Below are 12,796 nucleotides of genomic sequence, written 5' to 3'. Positions count from 1 at the left end.
TAGTTGTGGTTGGGACTGAAGATTTGCTTTGGTTATCATAAAGTGTACCAGACATTTCTTTATTTGTTTCACTTTCTGGGTTGAGGAAAAAAGTGTCATGGGTTGTTTGTCTTGGGCCTAACTTGAATACTTGGCTAGTCCTAAAACTTTCTGCTCATCCTCTCTGCTCAAAGTGTGTTGGCTTAATGAGAAATATTGATTTCTTGTCTTTTAGTAAAGGGGGTCCCACCTTCAGTCCTTCACACCCGCTCCTGCCCCTCAGACAGAGGCAACAGAAGCAGCACGGAGAAGAGGGCACAGGTAACATTTGTTCAACTTGCCATATGATGTTGACCTGCAGCTGTTTTTATACTCATACATTGTTTTTCTGTTTCTGTTTAGGTCAAAGAAACCGCTCAAACTCTCTGTCTCAAGTGGATGGACAAGCCCGAGGCTCTGTTGTTGCCTGGCCTGACAAGAGACAGAGGTACTCGACAATAACTGCTATGAAGATATGAAGGCAGAGATTTACACACACTCTGTATTTCAAGCTTTATATCACTCTTTCTGTGTTCTCTTTGCAGACCACTGTCGACAATGAGTCCCTTCCTTCTACACTCGGCCACAGACAGCGACGCAGACGTGGCATCCGGTGACAGTGTGAGCCTGGCTCGTACCATAAGTAAAGACAGTCTGGCATCCAATGTCCTCTCTGCCACGCCAAAACACCAGACTCCTGCCCAGCAGCCTCAGCAGCCTCAGCAGGCAGCCATGCGCAGAGTCAATGGCCACGGACTCTTGGGGAATGTCAACATTGAGGACGAAGAGGAAACTCTAGTGGCAGTCGCCAGGACTGATAGTTCTGTCGTCTCTAAACGAGTTGATGGGACACAAGCAGCTGCCCCTGTGGGACACAAACCTCCCACAGAGTCCAAACCTGCAACAGATAGCTTTTACCTAGAACCGCTGATGCCTGCCGTGCTCAAAACGGCTAAGGAGAAGTCTGTATACCTGAACAAGGAGGAGGAAAGTGGTGAGGGACCTCACTCTTCAGGTAGGGGCTCTCTACGGAGAGGAGATGGATCTACGTCTGCTGTTCGTAGGAAAGCTCCCTGCAACCTAAACCAAACCTTTCCGCCGCCTGATGAGGAGGCCGATCTGTCAGAGGAGCCTCCACAGGATCAGGAAGGTTTCCGACCTGTTGTTACCAGCAGTGTGGACCCCTCGTCCAGTGAACCTGCAGGGGGCTTCTACCTGCATTCAGATTCTGAAGAACCAAAGTGTGGCCCGGGCCTGGACGCTGACCTGGAAGACCTAGATGAAGAGGAAGATGACCTGGATGAAGCTGTTACGACTAAAGACCCAAACTGGCGCAGGAAAGCCTTTAACCAGGAGGAGGATGAAGAAGAAGAATCAGCCAAACTCAAAGATGACATGAATGTGAAAGAGCACGAGGACAAAGACATGAATGGGGGGAGTGGACGCTCCAGCCCCTGTCTCAGTGGACACTCTCAGGCCAGCAGCATGGCCAGTGGCAGCGTTCGCATGACCTCCTTTGCCGAGCGTAAAGCCCAGCAGCAACGCTTCGGCAGCAACCACGACCTGCGCTCCAGTGCCTCTAGTTCCCAGAGGACCACACCGGATGGATCAGAGAGCAGCGGGCCCCTGGCGTCCTCCTGGAGGCTGAAGAGGGACCAGAGCCCCTCATCACCACTGGGAGGATTCGCTCGAACAGGCGAAGGTATCGGTGGTCCTAATGTTCTGGCTTCTGAAATTGTCCAGCTCCGAATGCAGCTGGAGGAGAAGCGACGTGCCATCGAGCACCAGAAGAAGAAGATGGAGGTGCTGTCTGCGAGGCAGAGGCAGAAGCTGGGAAAGGCAGCCTTCCTGCACATTGTAAAGAAAGGTGGAGGCAAGAGTGACACGTTACCCAACCCCCTGAAAGCTGACATCTCTAAAGATGAGCACGGTGGGGAGAAAGGACCATTGAGTAAAGACGATATGTGTGTGGAAGCCCTGAAGGGGGACAAAGAGGTGGAGGGACCCGCCCCACCAGGTGCCTTAGAAGCAGAAAGGAAAGGGATCGGTGGAAGCTTCCATCTAGAAGAAGAGTTGGACCTGAACGAGTGCAGCCGCTCCATCGAGCTGCTGAACGAGGCCATCGGCAGCATCCAGCAGCAGATGATGCAGCTGTCCATGCAGCAGGACATACTGATGAAGCAGAATGTACAGTCCCCCCCTGGTGCAGCTCCCCCTCCTCTCACCGGTGACAAAAACAACGACTCAAAGGCTGGAGGGAGCTACCACTTTGTGGAGCATGTCTCCAACACAAGCACCCCTCCTGCCAGGAAACCCCCCAAGCTTAGCTCAGGCAGGAGCTCCAGGTCCAAACCATCAGAGCTTAAAATTGCCAAGGAGCAGAGCAGGCAGACCTCCAGGACCCTCACCCCCACCCAGAGCGGCTCAGAGACACTACCACATGCAAGGATGTTAGCTGGGGGCAGGTCCCCCAGGACAGAGCAGCCTGACAGCCCCAGAACCCCCACAGCAGCAGAGACAATCGACAGGCCGGGCTCTGGACACATCCGAAGCGCTAACTTCAGGCTCCGTGATGAAGCCAACATACGCCTGCCGACCCGAGTGGACCTGACGGCCTTAGCTCCCCAAGAACAGTCCTTTGACGAGTGCCTGTCCAGCAACCAGAGGGAGTCTGAGCTCAGCTCTTCAGGAGGTTCAGGGAGAGAGGCCATAACAGTAGAGGAGGCACAGCGCAGCAAAGGCAGCCTGATCGAGGTCGACCTGTCAGGGCTGAAAAATCCTGACGAAGAGGAGGCTACTGAGGACAGAACGACAGAAGGAGAGGATGGAGAGCAGAAGTCAGTCCTGGGCTTTTTCTTCAAGGTAACGACTTCACATGAAAAATGTTTTTCATTCATTGAGGGTCTTTGACACAAAGTTGTGTTTGATGTTTTTAAAGGAGCTGAACTGTTTTATGTTCTCTCACTGACAGACAAAGAGACGATTGTTTACACTGACAACAGATGGTTTGGATTTAAGTTGTCGAGTGTACAGGGAATGTTAAAATTGTTCTTTCATTCTGTAGGATGAGCAGAAGGCCGAGGATGAACTCGCTAAGAAGAGAGCAGCATTCCTGCTGAAGCAGCAGAAGAAAGCTGAAGAGGCCCGAGTCCGTAAACAACAGCTGGAGGCAGAGTCTGAGCTCAAACGAGACGAGGCCAGGTAACAGTCGTTGCTAAAATTATAATTGTATTCACACATTTTTCTCTGAGGGACACTTAAATTAATGTTTGGTTTCATGTAGACGGAAGGCAGAGGAGGACCGCCTGCGTAAAGAGGAGGAGAAGACGAGGCGGGAACTGATAAAACAGGAGTATCTGCGCAGGAAGCAGCAGGAGATGTTTGAAGAGCAAGGCCTGGTGAAGCCAAAGACTCCCAAACCGAAGCAGAAACACAGACCCAAGTCCGTCTTCAGAGAGGAGTCCTCCAGCGACAATTTCTCCAAGTGCCCTTCCACACGTAAGATTTATGTATTATCAGTTCAGTATGCAGATAAGACTTTTACTTTAGTTACACCTCCTTTAATCGTGAATACACATGAATGCAACAACCCTTAACTCAAACTTCTTCTGGACTCTTTCTGGATCAGATTATAGATTAAGGACCAAAAATGTAGGAACTTTTTTCACTGTTTTTAGCAGGTAAATGAAGCTGTGTTCCTCATGAAACGATTCAATATTCCCTCCTTGTTTCACACAGCCGACAACCTGAGCAATGCTCAGTCAGGCTCCAGTCTATCCCTGGCTTCTGCTGCGACCAACGAGGCCGACAGCGTCAACTCTGGAGGGGCCGGATCCCAGCGGTACATTACTCGCAACTTAATTTTAGGGTTACTGTTGTGTCGTTGATGTCAAAGATTGACAGAATAAATCTCTTCCTCGTCTTCCTCACTGTTCAACCTCTCCCTTCTTTCATGTCGTCTTCCAGCTGTGACTCTGTTGAGTCGTTTCCAGGCAGCCGTAACAACAGCCGGACTGCAGAGAGAGACTGGGACAACGGCTCCACTGCATCCTCCATCACCTCCATGGCCGAGTATACTGGTGCGCTTATTCAATCTACTTCTCTCAGTTATTGTCAGATAGATTAGCCTGAGGACACAACTGTTGTTATTTCATGCACACATAGTTTGGTGCCACAATATTCATATGGTCTGCTTACAGTGTTACTCCGTAATATGGCCTGTTAGACATCTTTGCTCGTCATATTTTTAAAAACGCAACAAATAAATCATTCTGTTTAATTTGTCCTCGTTTGTCTTGCTAATTCTTTTCTCTCTTCTGTGGTGTTTGTGGTTTTTCCTCCTTTTAGGTCCCAAACTTTTCAAGGAGCCCAGTGCCAAGTCGAACAAGCCAATCATCCACAATGCAATCTCTCACTGCTGCCTGGCTGGAAAAGTCAACGAGCCGCAGAAGAACCAGATCCTGGAGGTCAGTTATGGATTAAGTTATCTACTTTAACATATTTTTCATAGTCGTGTTTTGATGAATTTGGTCAAATTTTAATAGTTTTTTCATCAAGCTGTCAAAATCTCTGTAAGAACTCCTCCAAAGTAGCTTGCGCCGTACACACCGTGGACTTGTGACACTCATACCCCTTTTCGACCGAGGCAGTTTCAGGGCTGGTTCGGAGCCTGCACTTAATTGAGAACCGGTGTTTCGTGTTTCGACTGCGAGTGAACCGGGAAAACCGGTTCCAGAGCGTCTCCAACTCTTTGCTGGTCTAGAACCGCAAACCGCCTACGTCAGGGGCGAGGGGGGAGGGGCGAAGGGCGGGGGGAGGGGTTGGCGTGATCAAAAACACAAACCAAACGTGTTTCTGCCATTACCCTGCAGCGAAGAAATAAAAAAGACTAATGGATTCCAAGGACAAAGCATTGTTTGGCCAAGGAGACAAGCTGCCGTTGTCTGCCATCGTTGCTGTTGTGAGGGAAAGTTTATTTAAATCTGACGTCATGTCGTGCCTCTTCCACGGGCTTGAGCGGATGGAAAAACAAACGGGTGCCGTGTTGGTTTGCGAGTTCAACCAGCTCTGAGCCAGCCTGGAAACACAACCCGGTTCGTGTTGGTCAAAAAGAGGTATCAGTGTCTTCTGAGCCGAGGTTCAGTAGTGTTGCTTTCTTGAAAAAAGGTCATTATTACCTCTCTGTTTAAATATTTTTGGCGCCGAGATGGGACATACTTTTTACTTTCAGTATTTATTTTCTCAATAACAGAAAATCACTGTAGATTTCAATGCATTGAGATTTCTGGACTTGTATTCTTCCTCCTGATGTTTCTGACTTTGTATAATTCAAACAAACAACGGTGCCCCGATAGACACATCTTTAAAACGTCTCAGTGTCACGCTAAAGCTTTCTTTCTTGTGTTTATACTCTGTCCCCCCACAGGAGTTAGAGAAGTGTGAGTCCAACCACCTGATGATCCTGTTTCGAGATGGTGGCTGCCAGTTCCGGGCGCTCTACTCTTACTTCCCCGACACCGAGGAGATCCAGAAGCTGACGGGAACCGGACCCAAGAGCATCAGCAAGAAGATGATCGACAAGCTGTACAAGTACAGCTCGGACCGAAAGCAATTCACCGTCATCCCTGCCAAGACTGTGTCCGTCAGTGTGGACGCTCTGACCATCCACAACCACTTGTGGCAGGCCAAGAGAGGCACTGTGCCAAAGAAAAGTGGGAAATAACAGGCTGGTTTGAAACCCTCTTATCATCCGGATCATATTCTCCTCATCTTGCTTGTTTCCTGAATAGACTGCATCGATGCCCACAGACAAGCTCAACGCCCTGCTCAGCTTGAGAACCCAGGCCACAGATTTTTGGACATGTGGTCACCTGAATCAAGGCTTGATTAAGGCAAGAAACGAGAGGAAAGGTATGTGTGCGTGTGTCTGTGTGAGTGTCAGCGGTGGTCTGAGGGAACGGTGCTTGCTCCAAAAAGAGGAATGCCGGCTGACTTTGCTTCTTCTTCTTCCTGTGATCTCAGTGTGATCTGTTCAGGTTGCTTCCAGTCCAGCTCCGATTTTTCTTTTTTTACCATGACCACGACTCGAGCATGTGGCATTCTTTCTCTCTCTCATACGTGGTGGATGTTCATTTTTTACATGAAGTATTTATTAGTTCAGCACTGTCATGGTCGAGAGCTCAGCTGCAGCACTTAACTCCTTTGAACTCTCTGGAAACACCTCTCCTTTATCGGACGGATTGGGACTAAAGGAGAGGGACATCCGGGGGAATCTGTCGCGGAACAATCCAAAAGCAAAGGGACCTTTGTTACAACCCTTAAGGACAACAAAAACAACAATCTTCTTCCTGCGTGGACCGTCAAATCAGGCTGGCATTACCGAGTTTGCCTCACCAGGGATCTTGCTGCTCTGAACTGTCGTCTTCTTTTGTCACGGGGAGGCTGCTCGGGTCTCCCTCGGACATCTTTTGGCCTTTCACGCATCGTGGTACTATCGTCTATTTATTCAACCGCTTTTTAAACGCTGATCGTGTAGCACTGGATATGTGTATAGCAAAAAAAAAAACAACAAAAGAAAAAAAATCTTAAGGATTATTTTGAAATCTTTTATTTGTTGGGTCATCCTTTTTCTGGAGGGTGCTAAAAGAGGGTCAATGATAGGTTTTGGTACAAAAATGATGCTTCTCTTGTTTCTTTTAGCGTTTTATTTTTATGATTAAAGCAATGTGATCTAGAGTTTGAGCTGATGTTATGTGTTTTCATCATAACGAGAATTCTCTGATGTTTAGAGCTTAGCTGTGTTTCTCTCCACTGGGCACTCTTGAATTGTCCTGTATAAAGGTGCACTCATGAACACTTGTCGGCGGCTTCTGTCATGCAATGTAAACCTCCCTCCTCCTCCTCTCCCTCTTTGCTCCTCCTCCTCCTCCTCCAGTGTTTTGTCAGCCTGTCCCATCTTTAACCACGTGAGCAGCACACACACAGACATACGCACACTCTTGTTGTGAAGAGTGTCTCCGTGCTGCGCTGTAACCGGTCCCAATGACAGTATTTGATATATTCACAAAGGGGGTTTGTGTGTGTGGTTCGATTATGTTCCAACATTAAAGAACATTCCTCCAAGGTGTGGACAAACACTGCCACGTCGTCGTCGTCTCTCTTCTCTCTTCTCTCTGTCTCTTCAAAGTGCTTTTTAAAAACCGTTTGTTGGCCTGGAGAACAACCAGAAGTGTTGCACGAGCACTTTACTTTCTGTTTGTTTGGGGAATTTGACCTTTTTTTCAACGGGCATCAAAACCAATCAGTAACACTGCTGTAGTGCACTCCGTTAATCGTGGAAACTAAACCAAACGCTAAGATTGAAAACTGATCTGATACTACTGCTGTCTCCAAAAACAAACAGAATACTTGATTTCTCATTTGCTGCATTGTGACTTGTTTTTGGGTGGCAGATCTTTAATTGTATGTGTGTGTATTTTTATGTTCACTAAAAGATTGTATCGGCATTTGGTCACCATTTTTGTTACACTAGTGTACTTTTCATCTTGTTGATTTTTATCTTTGATCCCATGCCATCTATTTATTTTACAAATGGAAGCACTGAAACAGAATAAATTTTCAAGTGAATAAAAGTCACATTTCATTTTATCTTTTCTCACAACTTCATTCGTCCATTTTTGAGCCTCACTGTTTGTTTTCTTTGTTTAGTTTAAGACACCACACAGAATTATATTCACACACCAGATCAACATCACTTCAGTCTTTCTCTTTAGTTTTTTCACATTTCTTTTTCACAGGACACAACGCTTAGGGCTGGGCAATATAACGTCAATTATCGTGATATTATTTTCTCAATGTAAATACATCGACTGTACGATAAAACCAAGCAACACCTCCGGTCTAAAACATGAGTCCAATGGGGAAGTGCTAAAAACTGCAGTTCATGGAGGATCTGCTTGAGGTTGGCTCCAGAAGTACCGGAAACCACATACACACCAATTAAAAAAACACAATCTTTCCAGCAGAAATAAACATGTTTACAGCCTGGTACAAAAAAAGAGTGTAGTCTGGATAGCTCATTTCTTGATCGGCACACACTGTAAGGGGGTGAATTTTTTCTTAAACCAGCAATTATTTCAGATATATTGAGATTAAGAGTCTTCCAATGAGAGGCACAGCTGACTTGATTGACAGGCGGGAACACTGTAGCTGTTGGCTAGGAGGCTCAAACTCTGCCTCTTTACCTGACAATCGCTCAACAGCAGCAATATGGCTCCCGCTTACGATTGACCTCCAAACAGCGTTTCAGAAACAGATGTGTGACGTCACAAATACCACGTCCATATTATTACAGTCCATGGATAAAACGCTGATATATTTAAACCTGTAACTACACCCCCAACCACTTGTAAGGGAAGTTTGTGTTAGTGTGTCTTAAACGCTAGTTCCCACCCAACATTAGACCGAAGAAGAAGTCGGCATGGAACAGCCAATCATGTCGCAGGGTGAGAGGTAGGCAGGTTTGGAGCTGAATGTAAACACAGCTGAATCGAGCGACAGCAACACTGAAGAAAATGCAAAACTTACCAGCTCAAAGTAGAGTGAAAACACGCTCGACAAGAAAGGCTACTAAACTTCATTATTGAAGATATTTCGGCCGTTTACTAAACTACTAAATCCCAGATACAAGCTAACAAACCGTCTGGTTTCTCCAACTTTCACTCAGGAGAACAACATCTGCCTTTAAAATGAAATGAAAGAATGATTTGATATTTATTGTGAAACTTATCGATATCGACCGATATAAAAAATATTATTGTGATAGCATCTTTTTCAATATTGCCCAGCTCTAACGACGCTGCATCTTTTCACAGGACTGTTTCTTTACCTTCCACCTTTGACCGACACTGATGTCAAAACTCATCTGAAAACAGAACTGTCTCCTCCAAATCCACTCTGTGTCTAATTTAAGCAACAAAACATCTTGAGGCCTCCCTGAGTGCCAACGCCTCACACTCCACTACCCAACTGTGACTGCTGCTTCAGTGCCTGAATGCCAACACTGATAACCATAGCAAACCTCTGATCTGCCATGACAACAGTGTTTCCTTTTCACACCTGCTGGTTCAGGTGATCACAAGACCCTTGCACTGTCACTGCAGGTGGAGTTCAAGTTGTAAACGTGCATCGATCAGATCGGTCACCATGAAGGGTAAGGGCTGTAAAATGGAGAGATTGATGAAATGCTGGAGTCAAATGTGATCGAGGGTTTCTCTGTCTCCCCTCAGGTGTTGCCTTTCTCGTTTTGTGTCTGTTAAATGTGCGTTTGAGTCGATCCTGTTACGGAGAAGGGAACATTTTATTCTGCCTGGACATACCTCAAGGTAAGGACCAAAGTCAAGTCAGAGTTTATTTATATAGAACATTTAAAACAACCACAGTTGAACAAAGTGCTTTATGAATCTAAACACAGTATCTACAAAATTAGATATGGGTTAAGGTTAATGTAGAGGTTGATATTGATCGATTTGGTGGTAATAAAAAAGGGAAATAGAAATGACTTCGTTAACACAGCTCTTTTAAAAACCTGGCTTCACAAAGTGCTTTGACGGGGAGGTAAACAGGATACTCAGATATCAATAAAACATCAAACACGCATGAAAAGCTGAACAAAAGTGAGGTGAAATAAAGGTCTGTTCATATGAATCAAAAGAGGACAGGAGGCAAGTTAAGACAAATTTATTTGAACTGCACTTTTCACACACAAAGGCAACCCTTACAGTTCTTTACACGAATCAAAGTATATTTAAGGGGGGTGCTGGCTAGCCCAGTGACTCAGGCCAACGCCCCGTATACAGAATCTACAGTCTGTGCAGTGGTCGCTGGTTTGACTCCAAGTTACGACTCTTTGCTGCATGTCTACTCCCACTCTCTACTCCCCACATTCCCTGTTTCTCTTCAAAAATTGCCCCAAAATATAAATTAAAATATATATATAAATACGTATTTTTTATAATTTAAAATATAATAATAATTAGTATGATAAGAATATTTATTTTAATTTATACAACTTTAAATAAGCTGTTCATTCAGCTGTCCTATCTAATAAAAATGCACAAAAAAAGGTGAACATAAAAATAAAAGCTGAAATAGAGGTTTAAAATGTCACAATATTGATTTTAAAAAGTATCTAAAATTATAGTAAAAGAGAATCAAATCTTAAATTCTATCTAAAAGTCTCACCATGTATCTGTCATGCTATAAGATCCAATTCAAACTACAGCTCAGTAAAAAAAAGTGCAGGATGTTGGGTTTGTTTAAAGGACATGAAAACAGAAATATATTCAGTCTGGATTTCAAAATAGTTTCATCTGGAGCACAGCCTACCTCTGAAGGCATGTACAGTTCCAGTTACAGGAAGCGTAGTGGCCACAGGCCGCTTCAACATGTTTAGACAACATTCTGGGCTGTAGTTTGCTGACTCGAGTCATCATATACGAGGTTCTCCTGTGGTTAAAAATTATTCAACATGCCAGAAATAAACTCCTGGACTGTACCGTCCACTGACTTTTATTCTATGAAGAACACTTCAAACTAGAAGACAGTGTAGAGGTTTTAAAGCAGGGTTCAGGTGCCCCATGTTTACATCCCAGTCAGACTTTTGAATGAGCTGCAGCTGATTCATTCTCTCAGGAAGTCTGGTTTAAAGAACTTTATAGTGATCAACCCTATGTGAAATCAAAATCTGGACGAGCCTTTCTTTGTCTTTTGGGGAACACAAGCTCTCTTAGCCCAGGGTTCCCCAAAATATAGGTGCCGAAGACTTGTAACCCAACACAGACCCTCAAAGTGGTTAACTGTTGCTTCATACTTCATTTACTTTATACTTCAAAATCAGTACATGCGCAAGTGGCTGTGTTTCCTGTGCTGCTGTGAATTAACCTGCTGCTATTGATCCTTTTGTTAATTAACTGTTAGCTACCTTAACTTTAGGACTTTATCTGGCAACAAATAAAGGCAGAAAACTAATGAAATGTACTTATTTGCAGGGTTTTATTTCAAATGTGACTCCTATTGTTGGTCTATATTTTTACAACAATGGGTAAAATAAGTCAATTTAGATTACTTAAAAAAAGGAAATCTGGAAGACATCTCGCGACCCCTCATTGGTGTCTTGCGACCCCCCAGGGGGTCCCGGCCCACACTTTGGGAACCCCTGTCTTAGTCCAGCAAGATAAAACACTGATCTGGAGAAAGTCTTGGTGTGGATATCAAAGATGAGATCAGAGTCTGTGAGCATGCCCGGATTAAGATCTTTGGTTTTAGTCTGTAGTGACGGAAATGTTAAGACATATAGAAAATACATCTAACTTTAGATAAGAAGAATGTCTGACATAAGATTAAATATTAATGCTCTGCAGGCTCACAACACTCCTAGTGGTTTATGAATCACTACAGCTCATATGAAAAATAACTAGAGCACATCCTGTGAAGAGTTGTTGCATCACTCTGATGATCAGTAAATATCATCTGGTGAGCAGAACCTCTCTGTCGTATTGACATCCCTGGACTGGAAGTTGGTGCATTTCTGATCTCATCTCTTTCACTTTAATGTCATCAGAGAAGTTCATTTCTGTGATGATGCATTACAAAACATTACCACTAGATGGCAGCAAAGGCAGGACTTTGAAGCTGCTCTGTGAGAGAGCAGAATAAAGGTCATAATACTTTTAAAAGTACAAAGTACAAAGGAACTGTCACTCCAATGACATCAGTACTGACCTTTGCACAGAGGGCTGTGGTCCTTGTTGTTGCAGTTGCTGGCTTGACTCCGGGGCTGGATCTTTTGCTACATACTGTATCTTGACCCACTTTTTACTCCTCACATTTCTTCTGATGCCTTTTTTTTGCATATGGATTTTTAGAAAAAAAACTTTCTTTGGGCATTTTATGTGGCCGCTGCAGTTTGGCTACCCAAGACAGCTCCTCATCTTTACCTATTGATACGGTCTGTCACTGTGTCTGGTCTAAAGAAGGGAAACTACCTGAAAAAACACATCATAAATAAATAAGTAAAAAAAAAACAAAGTTAAAAAGAGTCCTGTTAAAGGTGTTACATTTATTTACTTTAATTTCACGTCCCTCGTTCATTCACAGCCTTTCTTAATTCTCTTGCTGTTCCTGCAGCTTTCAGTCCCGGTTTTTCCTCCCTGGTGATGGCCCTGAAGGATGTCGGGGAGATAAACTCAACTGTATTCCGCAGTGACAACCTCTCTTCGATAACCAGGCTGAGGATCGAGGGCGCTGGTGTCACAGGGATCGCTGAGGGGGCCTTCAGATCTCTCCAGAACCTCACAATTCTCAGTTTGAACCAGAACCAGCTCACTCACATTAACCCACACTGGTTCAGTCTGTCCGGTGTCCTCAGTGAGCTCAGCCTGACAGAGAACCACATCACAGTCCTGAATGTGTCCATGTGCAGTGAGCTCATCAACCTCACCAGGCTCAGTCTGAACAAGAACACGATCAGAGAAATCCATCCTAACACTTTCAGCTCCATGACCAGCTTAGCTGAGTTGGACTTGTCTGACAACAGGATGACCTGGGTCTCACCTCAGGTCTTCAGGTCTCTCAGGTCCACTAGAATCAGTCTGGATGGGAACCCCTGGGACTGTTCCTGTGAAGCTCAGGACTTTGTAGACTACTTGAAAGGTTTGTGAAATAAACACAGCTGTGTGTTTTGTGATTTAAGTACATGTAGAACAGTCTCATGCTTCTT

General features: G+C 44.8%; 2 protein-coding genes across 6 annotated transcripts in view; both read left to right on the top strand.

The window, feature by feature from the left end:
- Positions 1–7,665, top strand: part of camsap1b (calmodulin regulated spectrin-associated protein 1b) — a 36,556-nt gene extending 28,891 nt beyond the window's left edge. For 2 of the 5 annotated variants that reach the window (XM_034691416.1, XM_034691417.1), the window contains 9 exons: positions 215–300; positions 382–466; positions 564–2,880; positions 3,083–3,219; positions 3,302–3,516; positions 3,757–3,859; positions 3,985–4,097; positions 4,366–4,484; positions 5,444–7,665. In XM_034691416.1, the coding sequence (XP_034547307.1) occupies positions 215–300; positions 382–466; positions 564–2,880; positions 3,083–3,219; positions 3,302–3,516; positions 3,757–3,859; positions 3,985–4,097; positions 4,366–4,484; positions 5,444–5,740 (3,472 nt within the window). In that variant the 3' untranslated portion in view covers positions 5,741–7,665. Of the gene's footprint in view, positions 1–214; positions 467–563; positions 2,881–3,082; positions 3,220–3,301; positions 3,517–3,756; positions 3,860–3,984; positions 4,098–4,365; positions 4,485–5,443 lie in introns of all 5 variants that reach the window. The other 3 variants (XM_034691418.1, XM_034691415.1, XM_034691414.1) reach the window with 3 other exon arrangements.
- A 1,641-nt stretch (positions 7,666–9,306) lies between these two features.
- On the top strand, positions 9,307–12,737 carry LOC117818557 (leucine-rich repeat-containing protein 15-like). The gene is made up of 2 exons (XM_034691494.1): positions 9,307–9,401; positions 12,205–12,737. Exon 2 carries the CDS (start codon positions 12,234–12,236, stop codon positions 12,735–12,737), a length of 504 nt encoding a protein of 167 aa, XP_034547385.1. The 5' UTR covers positions 9,307–9,401; positions 12,205–12,233.
- The last annotated feature ends 59 nt before the right edge of the window (positions 12,738–12,796 follow it).

This window comes from Notolabrus celidotus, chromosome 9 (assembly GCF_009762535.1).
Source record: "Notolabrus celidotus isolate fNotCel1 chromosome 9, fNotCel1.pri, whole genome shotgun sequence".
NCBI classification, from domain to species: Eukaryota; Metazoa; Chordata; class Actinopteri; order Labriformes; family Labridae; genus Notolabrus; species Notolabrus celidotus.
Note: the sequence above shows the minus strand (reverse complement) of the source record. Positions and strands in the feature narration are given on the sequence as shown.

Excerpts from the sequence above, each read along its gene's own strand:
- LOC117818557 (XM_034691494.1), top strand. The coding sequence starts at position 12,234 with ATGGCCCTGAAGGATGTCGGGGAGATAAACTCAACTGTATTCCGCAGT.